We start from the raw sequence: 22,640 nt of genomic DNA, 5'->3' as shown, positions 1-22,640 counted from the left end.
TGTTGACAAACACACACACGTGTAACTGGTGGGACGCGAACCCCCATCTCCCACTCGGAAGACCAACGTCTTAACTATTAGCCCAAAAGGACATTTCTTCTTGGGCCGAGGTTGTCACCGATTTTCACATGAGCGACACACACACACGGACACACGGACACACACACACACACACACACAACCTTAGAACAACCCATATATTTAACCTTAGACCAACCCACTCACAACCTTAGAACAACCCATATATCTTCCTACATGCCAGGAACAATGTACTGCAGACACGTTACAGTGATGAGAGCACCTAAGACAACGTGACAACGTATCTGAAATGGGGGCAAACTCACTTGCAGAATTTGAAGAGAATCTTCTCAAACACTAGAACAGGGCCCGTGCTGCCTAGGATGGTGAGAGGCTGCCCAGCGAACAGGGAGTAGGCTATCCCCGTCATGGAGGCTCCAAACAGCGACTCAATTGCACTCTGGCCAAAAGGGGAAGTGACAGTAATGGGTTAATGGACCGCAGGTTACATAGCACTTTCATTACAACCACACTTGTGAGTCTATGCAGTCTTTATTTGTGGAAGTTGGTTATCTACTAGGGGATACGGCAACCAAAATACAGCTCTCCGTTTAGTTCAGCTTCATCAGGATACCATCGTGCTTACCTAACGTGTGAATATAAAAGTGCTTTATTGTTGTGCAGAACTCCATCAGACATCCAAAACCAACAAACACATGAAGTAGGCCTTCAGATAGTCTGTCCTTCTGCCATTCGGGATAACATGTTGTTAACGCCGCAAAGCCGGTGCGTGTCATGTGGTATGAGTGGTGTGTCTTACTATGCGTCCCTCGGTGGCTTCCCCCAGCAGTCCTCCGAAGGTGATGACAGGAGACATGCAGGCACAGTAGAGGAAAAGGAAGGAGGCAAGACACTGCAGGCTCAAAGCGTCCGTGTAGTCAGACAGGTAGTGGGGCGCCTTGCGCTTGATGTCCATGAAGAACCCTCCAAAGAACCTGGACATGACACACACACACACACACACCACCTTAGTGAACCAGCATCAAATACCATATGAAGTAAAAAGGAGTCAAATCTGTGTTCCCTTTCATTTTTCAGTTTCAATGGAAAAATGTATGCTCCATAGTGTTTTTAAATGTTTCTCTTTTTTTGAACACGTTCCCACAGGCCACACACTAGGAGGAGGGATGGAGAGGGGAAACATTCTGATGTTAGAGGAAGCACGTGGCGACCTAGCCAGAGGCGGTTGCCGGGGTAACGGTGGGCATGACTGAGTGGTAATTCAGCCGAGCGGGGATGGATGCCACGCTGTGGCCCTCCGGGAGATCATGGCTCACAGCAGAACTGGGCTGCGGGCCAATCTACTGTACATGTCAGGATGAGTTCCTCAGAGACCTACTGTAGCGGGGAGCATCCCTTACAACTACATCACTTAAAAACCCACGACATACAGTATGCACTTACTACAACTACACATAGCCTACTGCCTCCCTCTAAATATACTGTATTATACTACTACAGCTTTCTCCTCACGCTAGATACACTCTACTACACTACTGTAGATACACATGACACCTACAATAAAGTATTGTTAATAAAGTTGTAACACTGTATTGTGAGTGTCCGTAAGTACTCATAAGCTACTGCTAATAAGATACTAATACTTCATGATTTCATACATTATTTTGCACTGTTAAGTATTTATTAGGCATTTTCAGAGGTTAGGCAAAACTTTATTTACACGATCAAATTGCTTATGAGCGAATGCTGTAGGCTATTAACTATTGAACTAATTATAGCCTATAAAACAGATTCAGATCAGCACACGTTGTGCTCGTATTATAAGTGGACATGATTACATGATGAACTAATAACAGCTTAATAATAAAAGATTCAAAATCGGCCCTTAGTTAATGCACACAGTTAGTGCATTATAGGTGGACATCAAATTGTACAATGAAGTGTTACCAAAATAGCTAAAGTGTTTTCGCCAGGGTTGTCAAGGCACATTTTAATAAGTGATGCTGGTCTTATGTAGGAAAGTATGCATGGATGATTCCAAATCCATGTATCACACTGAATCAATCACAGCTCTTTTTGTGAACGCAGAGCTTGAGGAACGAGAGAGACCCATAAGGATGTGTGTTTTTTTTAAAGGGTGGCTAGATGTACTGCTGGGGACAGGGAGAGCCGGGGGGGAGACAAACAGGGGACTGAAAGACAAAGACAGAGAGGACCTTAGCTGGTCCACAGTGCTGTAGATCACACTCACAGTGCTGTAGATCACACTCACAGTGCTGTAGATCACACTCACAGTGCTGTAGATCACACTCACAGTGCTGTAGATCACACTCACAGTTCTGTAGATTACACCCACAGTGCTGTAGATCACACTCACAGTGCTGTAGATCACACTCACAGTGCTTGCCGGCCTAATCTCAGCCCAAACACACACACCACTTCCCTTCAACTCACAACCACCACACACACACACACTCAAACCTACCTTCCTGTGCGCTGTAGCTCTGGGCCTCCATGGCCACCAGGTTCCTCTGCTTCTCCTAGATCTCCGTTCGGTAGAGGAGGGACCTTGCGCTTTTCCTGTGTGGTAAAGAGTTCAGAGGTCGGATGGAAAATAAATATTTATTTGCCAAAAATAGCTATATAATTTATTTCCAATGCATCTCCACTAGTAGGAATTGGCCTAAATTAGCCTGTCAGGCAAAACATTCCTTCCAACAACACGGGACTGCTTTTTTAAGGACAAGCCGTCTGGCACGTACCAAAAACAGCTGATTAAAGAAAAACAAAACAAATGGATTCAGAAGGGATTTAGAACATGTCCTTGGGGTACACCAGCCGTTAAATCCGAGCACAATTCAGATTGGGTTTAGCCAGTGATGCAGTTAGAAGCAAACTAACAGATGATGGCACAGGTACATGGCACATTTATCACACCAGTGTTTAATTGCTATATTGTAATTATTTAGCCACTATGGCCTATTTATTGCCTTACCTCCCTTATCTTACCTCATTTGCACACACTGTATATAGACTTTTTCTATTGTATTATTGACTGTATGTTTGTTATTGCATATGTAACTCTGTGTTGTTGTTTGTGTCGCACTGCTTTGCTTTATCTTGGCCATGTCACAGTTGTAAATGAGAACTTGTTCTCAACCAGCCTACCTGGTTAAATAAAGGTGAAATACATTTTTTTTTTAAACAGGGTCAGAGCATCTCAAAATAAGTATTTGGCTAGGGGTGATGTCATAGACACCACCAGGAAGAGGCTCACCTGAGAGGGCACGTTTTTTGGCGGCTCTATCCTGATGGAGGGGTCCCACTCCCCAGGTGGCAACACAGTCACCTGGTCCAGGAACTCATCGATGCCGGCCACCAGGTCGTTTCTGTCCTTGGCTTTATACGCCACGTCATGGAACACCTTGGAGGGGCAGAGAGGGAATGGAGTTAACCTGTATGTGTCGTCATGAGCTGTTATTAAACGTGGCTAACATAACCAAAGACCACGCATGGAAAAGTACACACAGGACTACTGCAACGTGGCTACTTACCTCGTCTGTCATCAGAGTTGCGATGGATCGGCCAATCTCATGGTACTGTGGTCCTTTTCCCAGAGGCCCCAGCAGAATGAACAGGAACCTGAGGGAGAACACAGAAGAAGGTTTTAACCATGGTTTTACCTAAATAGAGTGCATCCACTCAGGAACTTACCCAATGCAAAAACACCAATCCCAATTTCGTTACGAACAAATACAATTCATAGTATTAACTGCAATCATCATTAAACAACAATATTATAATAAAATGAGAGCGTGTGTGTCTGACCTGGTGGTGATGGGGACCTCAGCCAGGCCGTTGAGCAGCACGGCGGGACACAGACGGACAAAGGCCACCACGGGCTGCTCCAGGAACTCTAGCTCCCCCACCAGGATGTTGGATGCCTCTGCACCGGGCGGAATCTTCTTCATGAAGTGGAGGTCAATCTACAGACATGATAATCCTATTTAGCTAATAGGAGATAGGAAATTATGCTAAATAGGGTGGACTGAAATGAAGGCCAGGGGATCATGGATAGGCCCACTGAGAAATCTGTCATATATAGGCTAAAGCAGATGTTTGGCTAGATACTGGGTTGTGACTAGAATCAGTGGGTTTATTATTCATTGAGCTACAGAGAAATGGCTAAACGCTTTGAGTGGGTCACACAGCATAGTAAATGCACTAGTCTAACTGGTGGTTAGCATAGTCACAGTAATGTAGCTACTTGCTAATGTACTGTATGTCGATGAAAAGTAGCATTGTGCTTAGTGGAAACTTTTGGGTGACCTGGTAGCCTGGAAGCCAACCTTGGTATTACAACAACCATAGGAGTTGGCTATACAGAACATAGAAATATGGTGCGACCAGGCTAGGTGAGTGAGGCCTTAACTTGCTGAAGTCCACATGGCTGTTCTCCCGGCTGACATGTTCCTTGCCCTCTGTGGTGGCTGGCTGGGACTGGGGAGAGACAGTCTGACCTGGGAGACATCAGGACAGGAGAGAGCCAGCCTGTTAGTCACTCTCACTGGACAACATCCTGCACAGTATTCAGATTAAGGCTTTCAGTGTAACACTATAATCTAGATGAAATTCATCAATTGATTAATCCTACCTAGATTAATGAAGGAATGAGGCCTTGACGATAGTCTTTGTGATCAAAATGATGCACTTTCTAAGTTGAATTTGCAAGTAGTACTATTTTACTTTTGAAGGTTTGGTACTGTCCAAGAGGTTAGAGAAAACACATGGAGATTATTAATGGATAACAGGAGGTAATGAAGTGGATTATGATTGGTTTTGTATTTGCAACATCTAAATGAGTTCCATTTGAGAAAGGCCCAGTCTCAGACTAGACTATAGGCGTCCTGTCTCGATCTCCTGGTCTGGGTCCATTGTTGGGATAGGGCAGTAACCCTGGACAACAGCCTGGTGGAAGCTGAAGCAAACTGTGCTCTGCTTAGCTCTACAAGGCAGGGATTGGCTGTCTGGATCTGAGTGGAGATCGACATCGGAGGTGCTTTGACGGGGTGGGTCGTACAGATGGGGAAGGGGTGGTGGTGGAGGTGGACACACATGGAGGGCAGCACACACACAGAGGACATGGCCGGGAGGAGAAGGCCTGTCTGAAGGTTCTGTCTGCGTGTGTTTGTGTCAGTCTTGGGGTGTGTCTTCGTCTTAAAGGTGCAAAAGAGGAGGGAGCTGTCGACTGGATGTGCAAACGAACACACACACATGCACACAGACATAAGCAGACATATATATACACACACATATATACATGCAAACAAGCATGCACAGATGCACAAACATGCACAGACACACATACATAGACACACACACATAAAGACACACACACACACACACATAAAGACACAGACACACTCACAGACACAGACACACTCACAGACACAGATACACTCACAGACATACACACACAGACACACACTCACAGACACACTCACAGATGCACACACACTCACAGACACACACACACTCACAGACACACACACACTCACAGACACAGATACACTCACAGACACACACTCACAGACACACACACACTCACAGACACACACACACTCACATTCACACACTCACAAAAGGAGAGAATGTAGATAGTAGTTGAGATATTAATCAGACAACACAGCAAGTCACACAGAGACAATACAGCACAACAATCAGAAAAGCCACAATACTGTGGTTGGTGTGTGATTGGTTGGTTGGTTGGTGTGTGATTGGTTGGTTGGTGTGTGATTGGTTGGTTAGTTGGTTAGCTCACCGTTCTTGTCCATGGAGTGGGGCTCGGAATGCTTCTTGCCGATGTCGGCGAAGGAGCGTACAATGGGGATGCGGTTGGCCAGCTTCTTGTGGTTCTGGTGGTGGTGCTGCTTCAGGAGCGCCTCACGGATCCTCCTCCTCACGTCCTCCCCCACCGCGCCCGACACCTCATGCTGGTCCAGGACCATATCTGAGAGAAAACATACATCGATTGGTTAGCGGTTGAGTGCCTTGCTCAAGGGCACAACGGCAGTAGTTGGCCCCTGATATTCTAACTCCAGTAACTCTCCAGTTGCAGACTCACTCCCGCCAGATTTTCCCCGTCGACCTTCGGATTTGAACCAGCAACCTTCTGGCCACCCTCCACTCCAGCACCACTCTACGTACCGGCGATCTCCTCCAGTGAGTTGGCCCTCATGTCCAGCAGCACGGTGCCGTTGAGGATGCAGCTCCTCAGCTCAAACAGGCTGTGAAGAGACAGGGTGGCTACGTAGGGCTTGCTCCAACGCTCGCCTCCATCCTCCACGTCCTCCTCAAACTTCAGCCACCTACACACACACAAACAGATACGCATAAGGCGAAAACGGACACCTGATTGGCTGCGGAGCTGGAGCGGGTCGTGCGATTGGTTACCTGGCGGTCTCCTTCCACTCTGCGTCCTCGCCCTCTCTCAGGCAGATCTCATCCAGCTCAGTGAAAAGGGCGTGAGATATGTGCTCCTCATCACCATCCTCTGTCCCCAGCAGGAACTGCACCCTCTGGGCAGGAGTGTCTGCTGTAGAGGGGTAGTGGAGGAGGAGGAGAGAGTTGGGGGGGGGTGGAGAGAGGGCAAGAAAGGGAGAGGGTGGAAAATGAGAAAGAGAGAAAGAGGGTGGAGAGAGAAAGAGAGAAAGAATGAGAGAGAAAGAGAGAGAAAGAGAGAGAGTGAGAGAGAAAAAGAGAGTGAGAGAGAAAAAGAGAGAGAGAACGAAAGGGATAAAAAAGAGAGAAAGAGATAGCGAGAGAGAGAGAGAGAGAGGAGTGCAGAGGAGTGGTGTGAAGAGATGCCAATCAATGTAGCCTGGGTGCCAGTCTGTTCTGCACTCTTGCCAACGGTCTGGCCTCGCGGCAATCTCAACGTTCATTATGCAGACAGATTTTGTGCGGGGTCACCGATTTAGTTTAAGAAATTTGACATGAGCTAGCAACTATTTGTCAGGACAGACAAATGGCAGTTGCTTAGTAACTTGAGAAGAAATAGAATTCCAATATTTGCATAACCATTGCGTTATTGAATCAGGATAGCATCTTCTGTTCTCTTTTGGCTCATTAAAGATAGTTGGCAAGAGAGATCTGGGACCTGGCTAGTGTCAATGATGGAGAAACAAGAACAAATGACAAGTCACACATTTTCACAGGGAACATTCTGTCAGTACACTGCCCCCATAGACTTACAGTACACTCTTAGATTTTTTGGGGGAGGGGGGGATTAACCCTTGTTGGTTCCAGGTAAAACCCTTGTTGGTTCCAGGTAAAACCCTTGTTGGTTCCAAATAGAACCGGTTAGGGTTCCATGTGGAACCATTTCCACAGAGGGTTCCGCATGGAAACCAAAATGGTTCTACACGGAACCAAAAAGGGTTTTACATGGAACCAAAAAGGGTTTTCCTATGAGGACAGCTGAAGAAGCCTTTTGGAACCCTTTTTTCAAAGAGTGTGGTTTGGTCACATTTTCACAGGGAACCTTCTTTGCAGCACACTCCCCCCATAGACTTACTGTGGGAGGGTGATTCTCTGCCATCGCCGTCCACCCCAGATTCCCTCTCTTTGGATCTCTTCCTGCTGTTTTTGTTGTGGCCGCCATGGTGACGGTGACGTCGGTGGGACTTCCTCCCCAGGGGAACGTGGACCCCGATGTAAAGGGTCCGGTGGCCTGGGGACACGATGAAAACGTGGCATCAAACTACAATCACTATAACCCCAGAAATATAGGGCCTACAACCACAGGGCCTACAATAAGTGCATTTACTAAAATGTACTTTTAAAATGTGATGCATTCGTTAAAACGCAGGGGCCTGATGGGGCCTGGAGAAGAAAAAAAATCACTTGGGCCAGATTCATACAAAATAAATGACAATCGTGGCCTCCCTGGTGCCACCAGAGACTCTGGGTTCGAGCCCAGGCTCTGTCGCAGCCGGCCGCGACCAGGAGGCCCATGGGACGGCGCATAATTAGAAAGGGTTAGGGATTAGGGAGGGTCTGGCCGGCAGGGATATCCTTGTCTCATTGCGCATGCTGACCAGGTTGCTAGGTGTACGGTGTTTCCTCCGACACATTGGTGCGGCTGGCTTCCGGGTTGGATGCGCGCATTGTTAACCTGTCTAGGATAGGGGGCAGTATTTTTACTGCCGGATAAAAAACGTACCTGATTTAATCTGGTTATTACTCCTGCCCAGAAACTAGAATATGCATATAATTGTTTGATTTGGATAGAAAACACCCTAAAGTTTCTAAAACTGTTTGAATGGTGTCTGTGAGTATAACAGAACTCATATGGCAGGCCAAAACCTGAGAAGATTCCATACAGGAAGTGCCCTCTCTGACCATTTCTTGGCCTTCTATAGCCTCTTTATCGAAAACAGAGGATCTCTGCTGTAACGTAACATTTTCTAAGGCTCCCATAGGCTCTCAGAAGGCGCCAGAACGGGGAATGATGACTCTGCAGTCCCTGGGCGAAAAACAGTAGGGCTTTTGGAAAGTGGTCGTTCTGAGAACAATGACATGGGCGCGCGTGCATGTGAAGACTCCATTTTCTATTTTCAGTGTTTGAACGAAAACAAGGTCTCCCGGTCGGAATATTATCGCTATTTTACGAGAAAAATTGCATAAAAATTTATTTTAAACAGCGTTTGACATGCTTCGAAGTACGGTAAAGGAATATTTTGAATTTTTTTGTCACGATACGCGCCGGCGCGTCACCCTTCGGATAGTGTCTTGAACGCAAGAACAAAACTGAGCTATTTGGATACAACTATGGATTATTTGGAACCAAAACAACATTGGGTGTTGAAGTAGAAGTCCTGGGAGTGCATTCTGACAAAGAACACCAAAGTTAATCCAATTTTTCTTATATTAAATCTGAGTTTGGTGAGTGCCAAACTTGGTGGGTGTCAAAATAGCTAGCCATGATGGCCGGGCTATCTACTCAGGATATTGCAAAATGTGCTTTTCACCGAAAAGCTATTTTAAAATCGGACACCGCGATTGCATAAAGGAGTTCTGTATCTATAATTCTTAAAATAATTATTATGTTTTTTGTGAATGTTTATCGTGAGTAATTTAGTAAATTCACCGGAAGTTTTCGGTGGGTATGCTAGTTCTGAACGTCACATGCTAATGTAAAAAGCAGTTTTTTGATATAAATATGAACTTGATTGAACAAAACATGCATGTATTGTATAACATAATGTCCTAGGAGTGTCATCTGATGAAGATCATCAAAGGTTAGTGCTGCATTTAGCTGTGGTTTTGGTTTTTGTGACATTATATGCTAGCTTGAAAAATGGGTGTGTGATTATTTCTGGCTGGGTACTCTCCTGACATAATCTAAGGTTTTGCTTTCGTTGTAAAGCCTTTTTGAAATCGGACAATGTGGTTAGATAAAGGAGAGTCTTGTCTTTAAAATGGTGTAAAATAGTCATATGTTTGAAAAATTGAAGTTTTGGGATTTTTGAGGAGTTTGTAATTCGTTCCACGCTCTATCATTGGATATTGGCGAGGCGTTCCGCTAGCGGCACATCTAGATGTAAGAGGTTGAAGCAGTGTGGCTTGGTTGGGTTGTGTTTCGGAGGATGCATGGCTCTCTCCCGAGTCCGTGCGGGAGTTGTAGCGATGAGACAAGACAGTAACTACTAACAATTGGATACCACAAAATTGGGGAGAAAAAGGGGGTAAAAAAAATTATAAATAAATTACAATTTAGTGTCAGCTGGAAATGAAATACTGAAGCACTGCAATGATAACACACCCGTTCTCGTTCTCACTCCCCCCTCCATCTTTCTCTCTCCCTCGTTATATGCCACACTCTCTTCCCTGTTCCTTACTCTCTCTCTCTCGCTCTCTGCCAGGGTGAGCATAATCTATGCTGACTCCAAAATGGCCTGCCCTATAGGTCTCAAACCAGCTCTGGGAGAGCTAGGGTGCACATGGTGACATGGACAAGACCCTGGCCACTCATATCTCTGTCATATCTCTGTCCCTAGCTCCAGGCCTGCTCTAACAGCACTACTACCGTTTAACAAAAACAACCATGCCCAAAAACTAAGGCAGTAAGTCAAGGACAGGAAGATTCTAGCAATATATCTCCCTGAAACGTCATGTGCCTTAGCGTGTGGCCTGTTACAGTCACAACAACATGAATCTCTGAGTCAGCCGGCAACACACTGACATCAACAAAACAACTAACATGGTATATCACAGTGCAATAGAGTATATCTCCCTTTGAATGTGTCGTAGAGACTATTATGAAAGACAATAGGGCAGCCTAGGAGATGCCTGGTTGAAACACTGAGGACCCCGGAGGACCCTGGCTGCAGCTTACAGTCGGTGAGTCAAGATGGGAGGTTTTCTCTAAAAATAGCACAACATCCCTCACGCCTGTGAACTTCCCGGTGTGATGGAACGTCTGTTCTTTCCCATCCTGCTCTCTGTGGCATGAAAGTGGCACACGTATTAAACATTATTGCGTTCGTGTGTGTGTATTCCCTGTTTTCACTACAGTGTCCTCTCTCACAAATCCATAGGTTCTCCTTATGGGGCAGCAGGGAATACTACACCAGAGTAAATACAGTGACACAGCTTCCACTGCAGGCAGAACAAATAATCATGGCAACCGTGAGTGTCTGAGAAAGGTCACAGGGTGCATCCCAGTTTTCTTAACCTGCTCCCGGTCCTTGTCTACTTGTGTCTTCTCCTTCCACCCATAAGTGATATGAAGTCACAGACTATGTAAAAGCAGAATAGGGTTAGGTAGAGGTGGAGACATGGGGAGAAAGCCGGTTTAGACTGATTGAGATGCATCTCTTAAGCTGTTAATTAATGTTGACTCACCTTCCAGCTCCTCCTTCTCAAAGTTGGTGTTGAGCATGGAGCGAGTGCCCCCTCTGTCCAGGACCGCCTCCTCATCAGTCCTCTATAGAAGACAGAGACAGAGAGAGAAAGAGACAGAGACAGAGAGAGAGAGAGAGAGAGAGAGGGGAGAGAGAGAGGACGATGAGAGAGAAAGAGAAAGAGAGAAAGATAGAGGGAGAGAGAAAGAGAGAGAGATAAAGATAAAGAGAGAGGGGAGAGAGAGAGGGGAAAGAAGAGAGAGAGAAAGCGAGAGAGAGAGAACGATGAGAGAGAAAGAAAAAGATAAAGAGAGAGAGAGAAAGAGCGAGAAAGAAAGAGAGAGAACGATGAGAGAGAGAGAGAAAGAGAGAGAGAAAGATAAAGAGAGAGAGAGAGAAAGATAAAGACAGAGAGAGAGAGAGAGAAAGAAAGAGAAAGAGATAAAGAGAAAGAGCGAGAGAGAGAGAGAACGATGAGAGAGAAAGAGAAAGATAAAGAGAGAGAGATAGATAAAGAGAGAGAGAGATAAAGATAGAGGGAGAGAGAAAGGGAGAGATAAAGATAGAGGGAGAGAGAAAGAGAGAGAGAGAAAAAGAGAAAGAGAGAGGGGAGGGAGAGAGAGAGAGAGAGAGAGGGAGAGAATGATGAGAGAGAAAGAGAAAGATAAAGAGAGAGAGAATGATGAGAGAGAAAGAGAAAGATAAAGAGAGAGAAAGATTAAGAGAGAGAGAGAGAGATAAAGATAGAGGGAGAGAGAAAGAGAGAGAAAGATAGAGGGAGAGAAAAAGATAAAGAGAGAGGGGAGGGAGAGCGGGGAGAGGGGAGAGAAGAGAGAGAAAGCGAGAGAGAGAGAGAGAGAGAGAGAGAGAGAGAGAGAGAGAGAGAGAGAGAGAGATGAAGTCGGGCCGATAAGGCCCTCATTAACATCGACGGGGCTGTAATGGAGCGGGTCGAGAGTTTCAAGTTCCTTGGTGTCCACATCACCAACAAACTATCATGGTCCAAACGACTTAATATGCACATGTATTTACAGTATGTACAGTATAAAGAGAACCATTCCTTTGCACATCAAGAGATTTTCACAGAAAAAGCTCAGAGTGCTGTTTTTTTCATGGGCCTAACACACGAGTGGTGAATTTGTCCCAGTGACCATTCCAGCATGTCAAAACGACCATTCCGTACATAGAGCCACATGAATTTAAAAAAAGCCACAACTCTTATATAACAGGCCTCTGGCGTCCTGCCTTCCTCCTGCTGCAAGAGGATGAGTCTTTAAATAAACACATAGCAGCTTCATGAGGCTAACTTCATCAGTCACCATGGCAACTAATGTGGCCAATCACAATTTTTATGAATTCAAGTTCCCTGACTACCCAGACAGCTTTATTGTTTTAGTCCCGTTTTTTTTTTTTTACAAGGATGCTTCCCCTCATGCGTGTGGTCAGAAAAAGACTGACTCTCACACAGCTGCCGAGAGGAACACTGTTGTTGACCCAACAGACTGTCCTGATAATGGCTAGGATTGTTGTAGGAGAAATACTGGTTGTGGGGTCGAGTGTCTCAGAGGGTTGATGGTGTGTGTGTGTGTGTGTGTGTGTGTGTGTGTGTGTATATATTCTCTGAGACCCTCAACCCCACGCACACACAGTTGAAGTCGGAAGTTTACATACACTTAGGGTGGGATCTTTAAAACTCGTTTCTCAACCACTCCACAAATTTCTTGTTAACAAACTATAGTTTTGGCAAGTCAGTTAGGACATCTACTTCATGCATGACACAAGTAACTTTTCCAACAATTGTTTACAGACAGATTATTTCACTTATAATTCACTGTATCACAATTCCAGTGGGTCAGAAGATTACATACACTAAGTTGACAGTGCCTTTAAACAGCTTGGAAAATTCCAGAAAATCATGTTATGGCTTTAGAAGGTTCTGATCATTTGAGTCAATTGGAGGTGTACCTGTGGATGTATTTCAAGGCCTACCTTCAAACTCAGTGCCCCTTTGCTTGACATCATGGAAAATTCAAAAGAAATCAGCCAAAACCTCAGAAAAGAAATTGTAGACCTCCACAAGTCTGGTCCATCCTTGAGAGCAATTTCCAAATGCCTGAAAATACCACATTCATCTGTACAAACAATAGTATGCAAGTATAAACACAATGGGACCACTCAGCCGTCATACCGCTCCGTAAGGAGATGCGTTCTGTCTCCTAGAGATGAACATACTTTGGTGCGAAAAGTGCAAATCAATCTCAGAACAACAGCAAAGGACCTTGTGAAGATGCTGGAGGAAACAGGTACAAAAGTATCTATATCACAGTAAAACGAGTCCGATATCGACATAACCTGAAAGGCTGCTCAGCAAGGAAGAAGCCACTGCTCCAAAACCACCATAAAAAAGCCAGACTACAGTTTGCAACTGCACATGGGGACAAAGATCGTACTTTTTGGAGAAATGTCCTCTGGGCTGATGAAACAAAAATAGAACTGTTTGGCCATAATGACCATCAATATGTTCGGAGGAAAAAGGGGGACGCTTGCAAGCCGAAGAACCCCATCCCAACTGTGAAGCATGGGGGTGGCAGCATCATGTTGTGGGGGTGCTTTGCTGCAGGAGGGACTTGTGCACTTCACAAAATAGATGGCATCATGAGGGAGGGAAATAATGTGGATATATTGAAGCAACATCTCAAGACATCAGTCAGGAAGTAAAAGCTTGGTCGCAAATGGGTCTTCGAAATGGACAATGACCCCAAGCATACTTCCAAAGTTGCGGCAAAATGGCTTAAGGACAACAAAGTCAAGGTATTGGAGTGGCCATCACAAAGCCCTGACCTCAATCTTATAGAAGATTTTTGGGCAGAACTGAGAAAGCGGGTGCGAGCAAGGAGGCCTACAAACCTGACTCAGTTACACCAGCTCTGTCAGGAGGAATGGGCCAAAATTCACCCAACTTATTGTGGCAAGCTTGTGGAAGGCTACCTGAAACGTTTGACCCAAGTTAAACAATTTAAAGGCAATGCTACCAAATACTAATTGAGTGTATGCAAACATCTGACCCACTGGGAATGTGATGAAAGAAATAAAAGCTGAAATAAATCATTCTCTCTACTATTATTCTGACATTTCACATTCTTAAAATAAAGTGGTGATCCTAACTGACCTACGACAGGATATTTTCACTTGGATTAAACGTCAGGAATTGTGAAAAACTGAGTTTAAATGTATTTGGCGAAGGTGTATGTAAACTTCCGACTTCAACTGAATATATATATATATATGTATATGTGTGTGTGTGTGCGTGCATTTATACTGTGTCTATGTACTATTCGCTTAGTGAATGTTCCCAAAATAACATGTTTCTGTCCAGGGGGTTGTAGGCTTAATGTTTTTGCCAAATAACATAAGGTGACATAGGAGGTGCTGGGTGCCAGTGGTAAGCTGGTAAAACATGAGAGTCAGGGCTATACTCACAGATGCCGAGTAATGCTAGTTAATTCCCTTTGGTAATCAGCCACACTTCATTCACAATCATCTCTGAGCACAAGTCAATGCTACACTCAAAATCATTTCTGGACACTGCTGAGCTTTTCCATATTGCATCATTTGACAATCTAATCAGACTAGAATGTAATCAGCACTTAACGTGATTGGAAAACAGTGAATCTGCAGCACTTCGGTTAGACGGTGTAGAACCATACAACAACAGTGTATTAGTAATACATCAGACATGGAAATGAGCTACAGATAACAGTGGCTGTATTATTCCTATTATGTCGCTTAATTATAGAACTCTTTGATGTTTTCAGGCCTGCAGCTGGTGGAAGCACCTCAGAACCTCCCCCTGGACACTGGCTCTACCCCACCGCTTCCAAAGGTAAGATACCAGAGCCTATTAACATAACAAAATGATACCACAGAAGTCAAATGTGAAGCAGTTTAGGTGCATTATAATTGGATAAAAATGAGCGGTGTCACAAATGAAAGGTTTAGTTTGGCTATATGTGTTGTTGTCCTGCTGTTACACTGCTCTGTCTGTTTACAACCTGCTGAGCTCCAGGCAGAGGTTGTTAAGGTGGAAGCACCCCTGGCCTTGACCCTGGCCCTGACCCTGGCCCCTGGCTCTACCCCACAGTTCCCACAGGTAAGAAACCAGAGCCTATTAACAGAACAAAATGATACCACAGAAGTCAAATATGAAGCATCTTTGCAGTTCAGATCAATCTGGACAGTATTACAAATGATTGTGTATTTTCTGCATTTCATTTAGAGTGCTGGTCAAAAGCAGTGCACTATACAGGGAATAAAATTCCATTACATACACATCCCGTGACTGGATGACTGTGGCTACAGACCAATCAAAGACGTCCTACACTGCCAGTCCTTGATGCTGAAGAAGATTAGGCTAGCCCAGGCCAGGTTGCTAGAGGGAGGAGGCACCCACACATGGACGCCCATGTGACTGAGCCTAGAGGATCATGGGAATGTTCTGGACAGATGGTGGTGGGGATGGGTGGGTTGTGGCCGGGTGGGCGTACACATCACATTACACAGTCTCAGGAGGGTGATTTCTCCTAGACAGATGGAGATCAAGGAATTATCAATAGAAAGTACACAAACGTTTTCAGGGCTGGTTTGTTTGTGGTGATATTGGATGTCTTGCTTCAAGGAATGGGCCACTGACCCATCATGTGGGCAGTGTCAGTGTACTCAATGATTTTCTGAGAAGTCGGACACAAGCAAAGCTGTTTCCACATACACAGCTGAAACAATCTGACTAAGATCTCTAGTATAGAGGCTGTGGGAAGAAGCATTAAAAGAGGAATGAATGAAAGAATGAAAGAAAGAAAGACAGACAGACATCCTAACCAGAGTTCCTTTGGTGTGGGGCACGGAATTTAAAAAGTCATAAATACATATTTTTGTTTATTCAGTGGTGTAGGGCGAAACTGTCATATATACCCATTCGATTTATCAGGCAGTATGGCTGTCATAGCAGAGTGTGAAGCGCGAGAGACCACCCTTGGAGAAATGTGAAGGGTGACCGGGGGCAGACCCTGCTGCTGCTATCCACAGGAGGACCCATGGCCCCCTGGGAAATCCCCTCGTTCTCAGTGACATCATAATGAAATCCCCCACCTCCTGCTCCCTGGATGCTAGCCTGTGAGAAAAATGTTTGGTCTGATATAACAACAATGAAATAACCTATCAGAATGTCTTACTATAAAGTCTGGGTCTGATCAAATATTTGTCATCCCATTCAGGGTTGAGCGTCAATTCAATTTCAATTCAGTGAATTCAGGAGATGAATCTCAGTTCAATTCATAAGTAGAAGTGTCATTCATTCAACTTACATGATACTCATTTTATTAATGAATCAAATTTCTTTCACTTCCTGATCTGAGGGAGTTAGAATGGAAAGGACTCCACCACTGACCCTACAACACCATCTTAACAGAGACTTGCTCATGAATTCATGTTGAAGTCTCGTTAGATCAACATGATGAGAAAAGCGGTCAATAAATCCTTCTAGAACGCCAACTGTCTTTCTCTGTGCCGGGACCACTGTAGGAGGACAGAGTGGTGTTCCGTGTCTTCTGTTCAGTTTGACAAATGAGACAGCATCTCCGGCCTGCAGCAGGTTTCTGTCTATTAATAGCCTGGTGTGGGGACAGGATCTCCTGCAGGCTGCAGAGCTGCAGAACACTGATGTAAGAGCAGCAGAGAGAGCTTCCCCGCCACAGATTTCATCTCCCCACAAATGCTAACCTTTTGCCATAGATGTGTAAATCCCAGGATCTAACCCTGGAAAGAGATATACACAGCACTGACTAAATCAGCTCCTATCATGCTCTCTGCCTGGTGACGACATCAGAGCAGCCAGCACGAGGTGGGAGTTGCACTCCATGCCCGCACGCACACACACACACGCATAAATGCATAGAGAAATGAACACACACCATGCATACGCTAACAAACGCATATCCAGGCCTAGTTCTGCAGGCAGTTAGTCAGCTTGATAGGAATGAGCGGAGCAACACATGTAGGGGGGATGCTGCTGTAGCCCTGGACTGAAAACCAAAGGAGGATGAGGAGCTTGACATCATGTAGCGGGAAGGTTTAGCTGCTGTAGCCCTGGACTGAAAACCAAAGGAGGATGAGGAGCTTGACATCATGTAGGGGGAAGGTTTAACTGCTGTTACCCTGGACTGAAAACCAAAGGAGGACGAGGAGGTTGACATCATGTAGGGGGAAGGGGGAAGCTGCTGTTACCCTGGACTGAAAACCAAAGGAGGACGAGGAGGTTGACATCATGTAGGGGGAAGGTTTAGCTGCTGTAGCCCTGGACTGAAAACCAAAGGAGGACGAGAAGCTTGACATCATGTAGGGGGAAGGTTTAGCTGCTGTAGCCCTGGACTGAAAACCAAAGGAGGACGAGGAGGTTGACATCATGTAGGGGGAAGGGGGAAGCTGCTGTTACCCTGGACTGAAAACCAAAGGAGGACGAGGAGGTTGACATCATGTAGGGGGAAGGGGGAAGCTGCTGTTACCCTGGACTGAAAACCAAAGGAGGACCAGGAGCTTGACATCATGTAGGGGGAAGGTTTAGCTGCTGTAGCCCTGGACTGAAAACCAAAGGAGGACGAGGAGGTTGACATCATGTAGGGGGAAGGGGGAAGCTGCTGTTACCCTGGACTGAAAACCAAAGGAGGACCAGGAGCTTGACATCATGTAGGGTGAAGGTTTAGCTGCTGTAGACCTGGACTGAAAACCAAAGGAGGACGAGGAGGTTGACATCATGTAGGGGGAAGGTTTAGCTGCTGTAGCCCTGGACTGAAAACCAAAATAGGACCAGGAGGTTGACATCATGTAAGGGGAAGGTTTAGCTGCTGTAGCCCTGGACTGAAAACCAAAGGAGGACGAGGAGCTTGACATCTAATTTCCACGTTTGGCGAGTTCAAGGTTGACCTTGGAAAGATGCCTGCCATTGGCTTCTCTCCCTTCTCCTCTCTGTTTACTAAACACCAAGGCCGTTCCCAGGCTTATTCTCCTGTTCTCTATGCACTCTACAGAGATGCATTAGAAATGGCATGTAGCTGCATTTTCTGCATTTCCCATCAGCAATTATCCATTATTTATTATGTGTCATTTGACTATTTACTGAAAGCGTAGTCTTATTCTTATCCTAAAGCGTCTCTCTGTGAGACAGAAAGAGACAGAGGAGGAGAAACGCATACAGTTGTTTGGTATTCAGTTCAGGGCTACAGCAGCCTCCCCCATCTCCCTACACGTGTTGCTCACTGATGCACTCTGCTCCTTCCTATCATACTGACTAACTGTATGTATCATCTGTGCAGTGTAGGTCCACAGGGCCATTTGGGACATAGCCCTGAAATTAGATCCCTGAACAGAGCCCTGAACAGAACAGGGACAAGGAAGAGCTTTATCCTACTATTTCCTTGAAGTTTACAACAATCCCCTTTTAATCTGGACTGCGTCCAATACGCTTATATTTACATAGATATGCAGATTTGGCGGTAGAGGTGGGATGGGAGGGGTATCGGTGGTCTATTTAGTAAGTAAGCTTTGTCCGAGCCAGAACGGCCCATTAGGCAGGAGTCTATCTCCTGTTTCTGTAGCGTGAGGCAGATTGATGTACAAGTACTCCCCCTGGACAGGGCGCTAGTCCATCGCAGGACCGATCCGGCGTATGTGACAATAAAACATGTCCTCTAAAAAACCCTGTAAACAGGTTTCCTGCCATGAATCCAAAACATCAAGGACACCCGTTCTTTATAAAGTGAAAAGGTACAAAAGTGAATATTGACACAATTGTTTTATTTACTCCAGTAACTTGATTACCGGTTTTGTCTGTCAAATCGTACTTTTTCTAGATTTTTTCCGTGACAGTGACAAAGCAACAAAAAACAAGAATCAAGCCGAAAGCCTCCAAAACCAAAATCCCTTTATGGATTACAAACAGCAGGTGGCACGGAATAGAATTACAGCTTCACAGGTGGCGCTTTCATTCCCCCAGCCAGCTAGCCTATCAATACAATACACCACTGACCCAAATCATTCCCCAACCCTGGGACACAACAACTGACCCAGGATAACCTAGTAGTCTGTATCCCCACCAGCCACCACTCATTCTAATGAGTTCTGAAATCTGACATCAATGGACTATTATGGAGTGAGTGTGACTGTGACCTTAGGAATCAACAAAGTCAGTCTGTGTTTCCTGAGATCTGAGAGGGGTCGGACCACCAGGAAGCTAACTGACCTAGATAAGGGAGTACAGCTACCACCAGAAGTTACTTTTCGTAGCAGGTTAGGAGAGCATTTTAGCTAACCCTAACCCTTTTCCTAACCTAATTCGGTCCAGATTTTCTATCTGTAGAGCATCATACTATCAACAAACTATCTGTTGATAAGCAACTGCTTGCTTAGGTTATGGTTAGGTTGAGAATAAGGGTTAGGGTAATGGTTAGGGTAAGGGTTAAGGTTAGGGTAATTCTCCTAACCTGCTGCATAAGCGCTCCTAACCTGCTATGAAAAAGTCACTTTGTAGCTACAGCATATACCATCTAATCGAAACTCTAGATAAGCTGTACTAACTGCTATTGGTTAAAAGGAAGACTCATGAAGGAGCACTGGAGGCTTGGAGGTGATGACAAATGAGGTAATATACACTGGTCCTGTTTCATGAGCAGATATTTAAAAAAAAATCCCAGAAATCTTCCATACGCACAAATAGCTTATTTCTCTCAAATTTTATGCACACATTTGTTTACATCCCTGTTAGTGAACATTTATCATTTGCCACGATAATACATCCACCTGACAGGTGTGGCATATCAATAAGTTGATTAAACAGCATGATCATTACACAGGTGCACCTTGTGCTGGGGACAATAAAAGGTCACTCTAAAATGTGCAGTTTTGTCACAACACCACAGATGTCTCAAGTTTTGAGGGAGCGGAGCGTGCAATTGGCATGCTGACTGCAGGAATGTCTACCAGAACTGTTGCCTGATAATTAAATTTCTCTACCATCAGCTGACTTCAATGTCATTTTAGAGAATTTGGCAGTACGTCCAACCGGCCTCACAACCGCAGACCACATGTAACCACGCTAGCCCAGGACCTCCACATCCAGCTTCTTCACCTGCAGGATCTTCTGAGGAGGCCCTTTTGTTGGGAAAAACTAATTCTGATTGGCTAGGCCTATGCCTTCCCTGGCCCACTCATGGCTGCACCCCTGCCCAGTCATGTGAAATCTATAGATTAGTGCCTAATGAATATATTTCAATTGACTGATTTCCTAAGGGCTCCCGAGTGGCTCAGCGGTCTAAGGCACTGCATCTCAGTGCAAGAGGCGTCACTACAGTCCCTGGTTTGATTCCAGGCTATATCACATCCAGACGTGATTGGGAGTCCCAATCGTCCGGGTTTGACGGTCATTGTAAATAAGAATTTGCTCTTAACTGACTTGCCTAGTTAAATAAAGGTTAAAAAAATATACATATAAAAAAATATATATATAATCATAATAATAATATGAACTGTATCCCAGTAAAATCTTTGAAATTGTTGCATTTATATTTTTGTTCAGAACCCGAGTGAGCACAAACACACACGCATGCAAACAGGCACAGTTGCAACAACACACACCCACGCACACACACACACACACACACACACACACACACACACACACACACACACACACACACACACACACACACACACACACACACACACACACACACACACACACACACACACACACACCAGCTGGTCCCTGTGTGTGTAGTGATAGCACCTGCATTCCCCTCATGTTAGGTCAGGTCCTACACCTTGGACAGTACGAACCGTAGTAATCTCTTCATGTCCAATTTTGTGATAACGACATGTTCTCATCAAACCGACAGATGGTCAGATGGCTTCCAACAAAGAGCACGGCGTGTTGAGGTCTCTCAACTAGCGACTGATGTGTTCTGAAATAAACTGCATCCAACACTTCCAGTTCCCTTAAAATGACTGGCAGCTTAAAATGACTTCCTTTCTCATCTTTACCTCCCACACACGCTGTTGGACGTCATTCCTTTCTTCGAGAACCATTCTAGAACCTCGCTTGAGATTTCCTTTTCCTTGAGCCTTTATTTTCGAATTACCGTATTCAAGGAGATGGTGATTTTCAGCACAGGAAATACATTGTTTTTCTTGAGTTCGAACAAGAACTAGTTTGATAATGCACTAACTGTAACCAGTTGAATCAGAAGTGTTAATGTAGGGCTGGAACAAAGGCCTGCTAACACACATTCTGGAACCCTAGGGCCAGGATTGCACATCCGAGTTGTGAACAAAGTCTTTGTTTAAAATGTAAACCACCTACAAATCAAAATGACATCCTGGGACTTCAGGTCGACCTCTGGCAGAGAGAACATTATGATAGACTGCTTCACTAGAGGAGGTGGTCTGCTGATGTTATCTTTCAGGGGGAGCTATTATGGAACTCATTAAGAAACAATAAACACAGAGGATGTCTCCTAATGTTGACCGAAAGGTGTGCCTGGGTTATGTACCCATATCTTTGCCAGTAAAAATCACAGACCTATCTGTTCACACGGGTGTAGGGTGAAGTTGCCCCTCGACGCTGACCTGAGGTCAGCTATGCTTTTCCCCCAACTAATGGTTAAGGTTAGGATTGGGGGAGGGGACGCTGATCCTAAATCTGTACCTAGGGGAAACTTCAACCCGGAGCTTTCACACGAGTTGTTTCCAGGAAGCCGTTTCGGTTAGAATACAGCCTTCCAGGACACACAGCCTTGTGACCCAATTTCCACATTCCTCATATGTCTCTCAGGGAGTTCTGTGACGCACGGAACCTGCAGAGATGATCAACGTTTACCTTCATTGGATATCTAGGCCATGAGGTATACATAAAAGAACATCTCTACTTATTATTTGGACCAACAACACCTATACGGATCAGAATCATATAGCATGTGACTTTTCACAAAGCCTCATCTACGGGATAGAGGATTACTGACTGTAGATCAGTCTAATGTGGATGAAAGTACTGCACATGTATTTCAAGCCGGGGGGATTCTATATAGCTACAGCTAGTGGATTAGCATGGGCGGAGCCCCTTACACCAGAGCCATGGGATTGGATAAGGGCAGACGTCGTCACACATCTGATCCCTACAGATGGCCGTGGTTACCGTGGCAATGGCAGTATGCTCAGCATCAGCATCCCAGCAGAGCTTCTCGAAGCCATACCTCTTTATCACAGGCTTCCTATTCACTTTGTGACATCAACACAGTTTAATCCAAAGCCTAAAAGACATCAACAAACAGCAGTTCTTCAGAAGTAGCCGTAAACGGACAAAGACAAAGACAGAGACAAACAGTTCAGGTCATTTGGTTTCCTCTGGCTTCTCTCAAAGATCAATCGAGTTCATGACAGTGGGCATAATCTCTAGCTTGATCTCCCCCCCACTCGCAAAATGAGAGTGCTCGAGTCCCATCTGTCAGTAGCTCCTCAGAACCTTTTCCTATGCAGGGAGATCAGCAGCACTGCTAGCCTCTACTGCAGAACAACAGCAGTGATCAAGCATCGCATTAACCAACACTATAATACTGAACTGGAGGCCATTCACTCTGCCCTGTAGTGACTTCA

At 45.1% G+C, this 22,640-nt stretch overlaps 1 protein-coding gene across 3 annotated transcripts in view; it reads right to left on the bottom strand.

Moving 5' to 3' along the window:
* Positions 1-22,640, bottom strand: part of LOC106575295 (sodium-driven chloride bicarbonate exchanger) — a 38,138-nt gene that overhangs the window by 11,089 nt on the left and 4,409 nt on the right. For all 3 annotated transcript variants that reach the window (XM_014151733.2, XM_014151732.2, XM_014151734.2), the window contains 12 exons: positions 10,948-11,029; positions 7,616-7,771; positions 6,493-6,634; positions 6,247-6,407; positions 5,861-6,049; positions 4,471-4,559; positions 3,868-4,025; positions 3,594-3,681; positions 3,317-3,463; positions 2,525-2,619; positions 839-1,013; positions 345-478 (listed from right to left, as the gene is read on the bottom strand). In XM_014151733.2, coding sequence (XP_014007208.2) covers positions 345-478; positions 839-1,013; positions 2,525-2,619; positions 3,317-3,463; positions 3,594-3,681; positions 3,868-4,025; positions 4,471-4,559; positions 5,861-6,049; positions 6,247-6,407; positions 6,493-6,634; positions 7,616-7,771; positions 10,948-11,029 — 1,616 coding nt within the window. The remainder of the gene's footprint in view (positions 1-344; positions 479-838; positions 1,014-2,524; positions 2,620-3,316; positions 3,464-3,593; positions 3,682-3,867; positions 4,026-4,470; positions 4,560-5,860; positions 6,050-6,246; positions 6,408-6,492; positions 6,635-7,615; positions 7,772-10,947; positions 11,030-22,640) is intronic.

The sequence above is a fragment of the Salmo salar genome, chromosome ssa17 (genome assembly GCF_905237065.1).
Source record: "Salmo salar chromosome ssa17, Ssal_v3.1, whole genome shotgun sequence".
NCBI lineage: Eukaryota > Metazoa > Chordata > Actinopteri > Salmoniformes > Salmonidae > Salmo > Salmo salar.
This window is presented reverse-complemented; position numbering and strand designations above follow the sequence as displayed.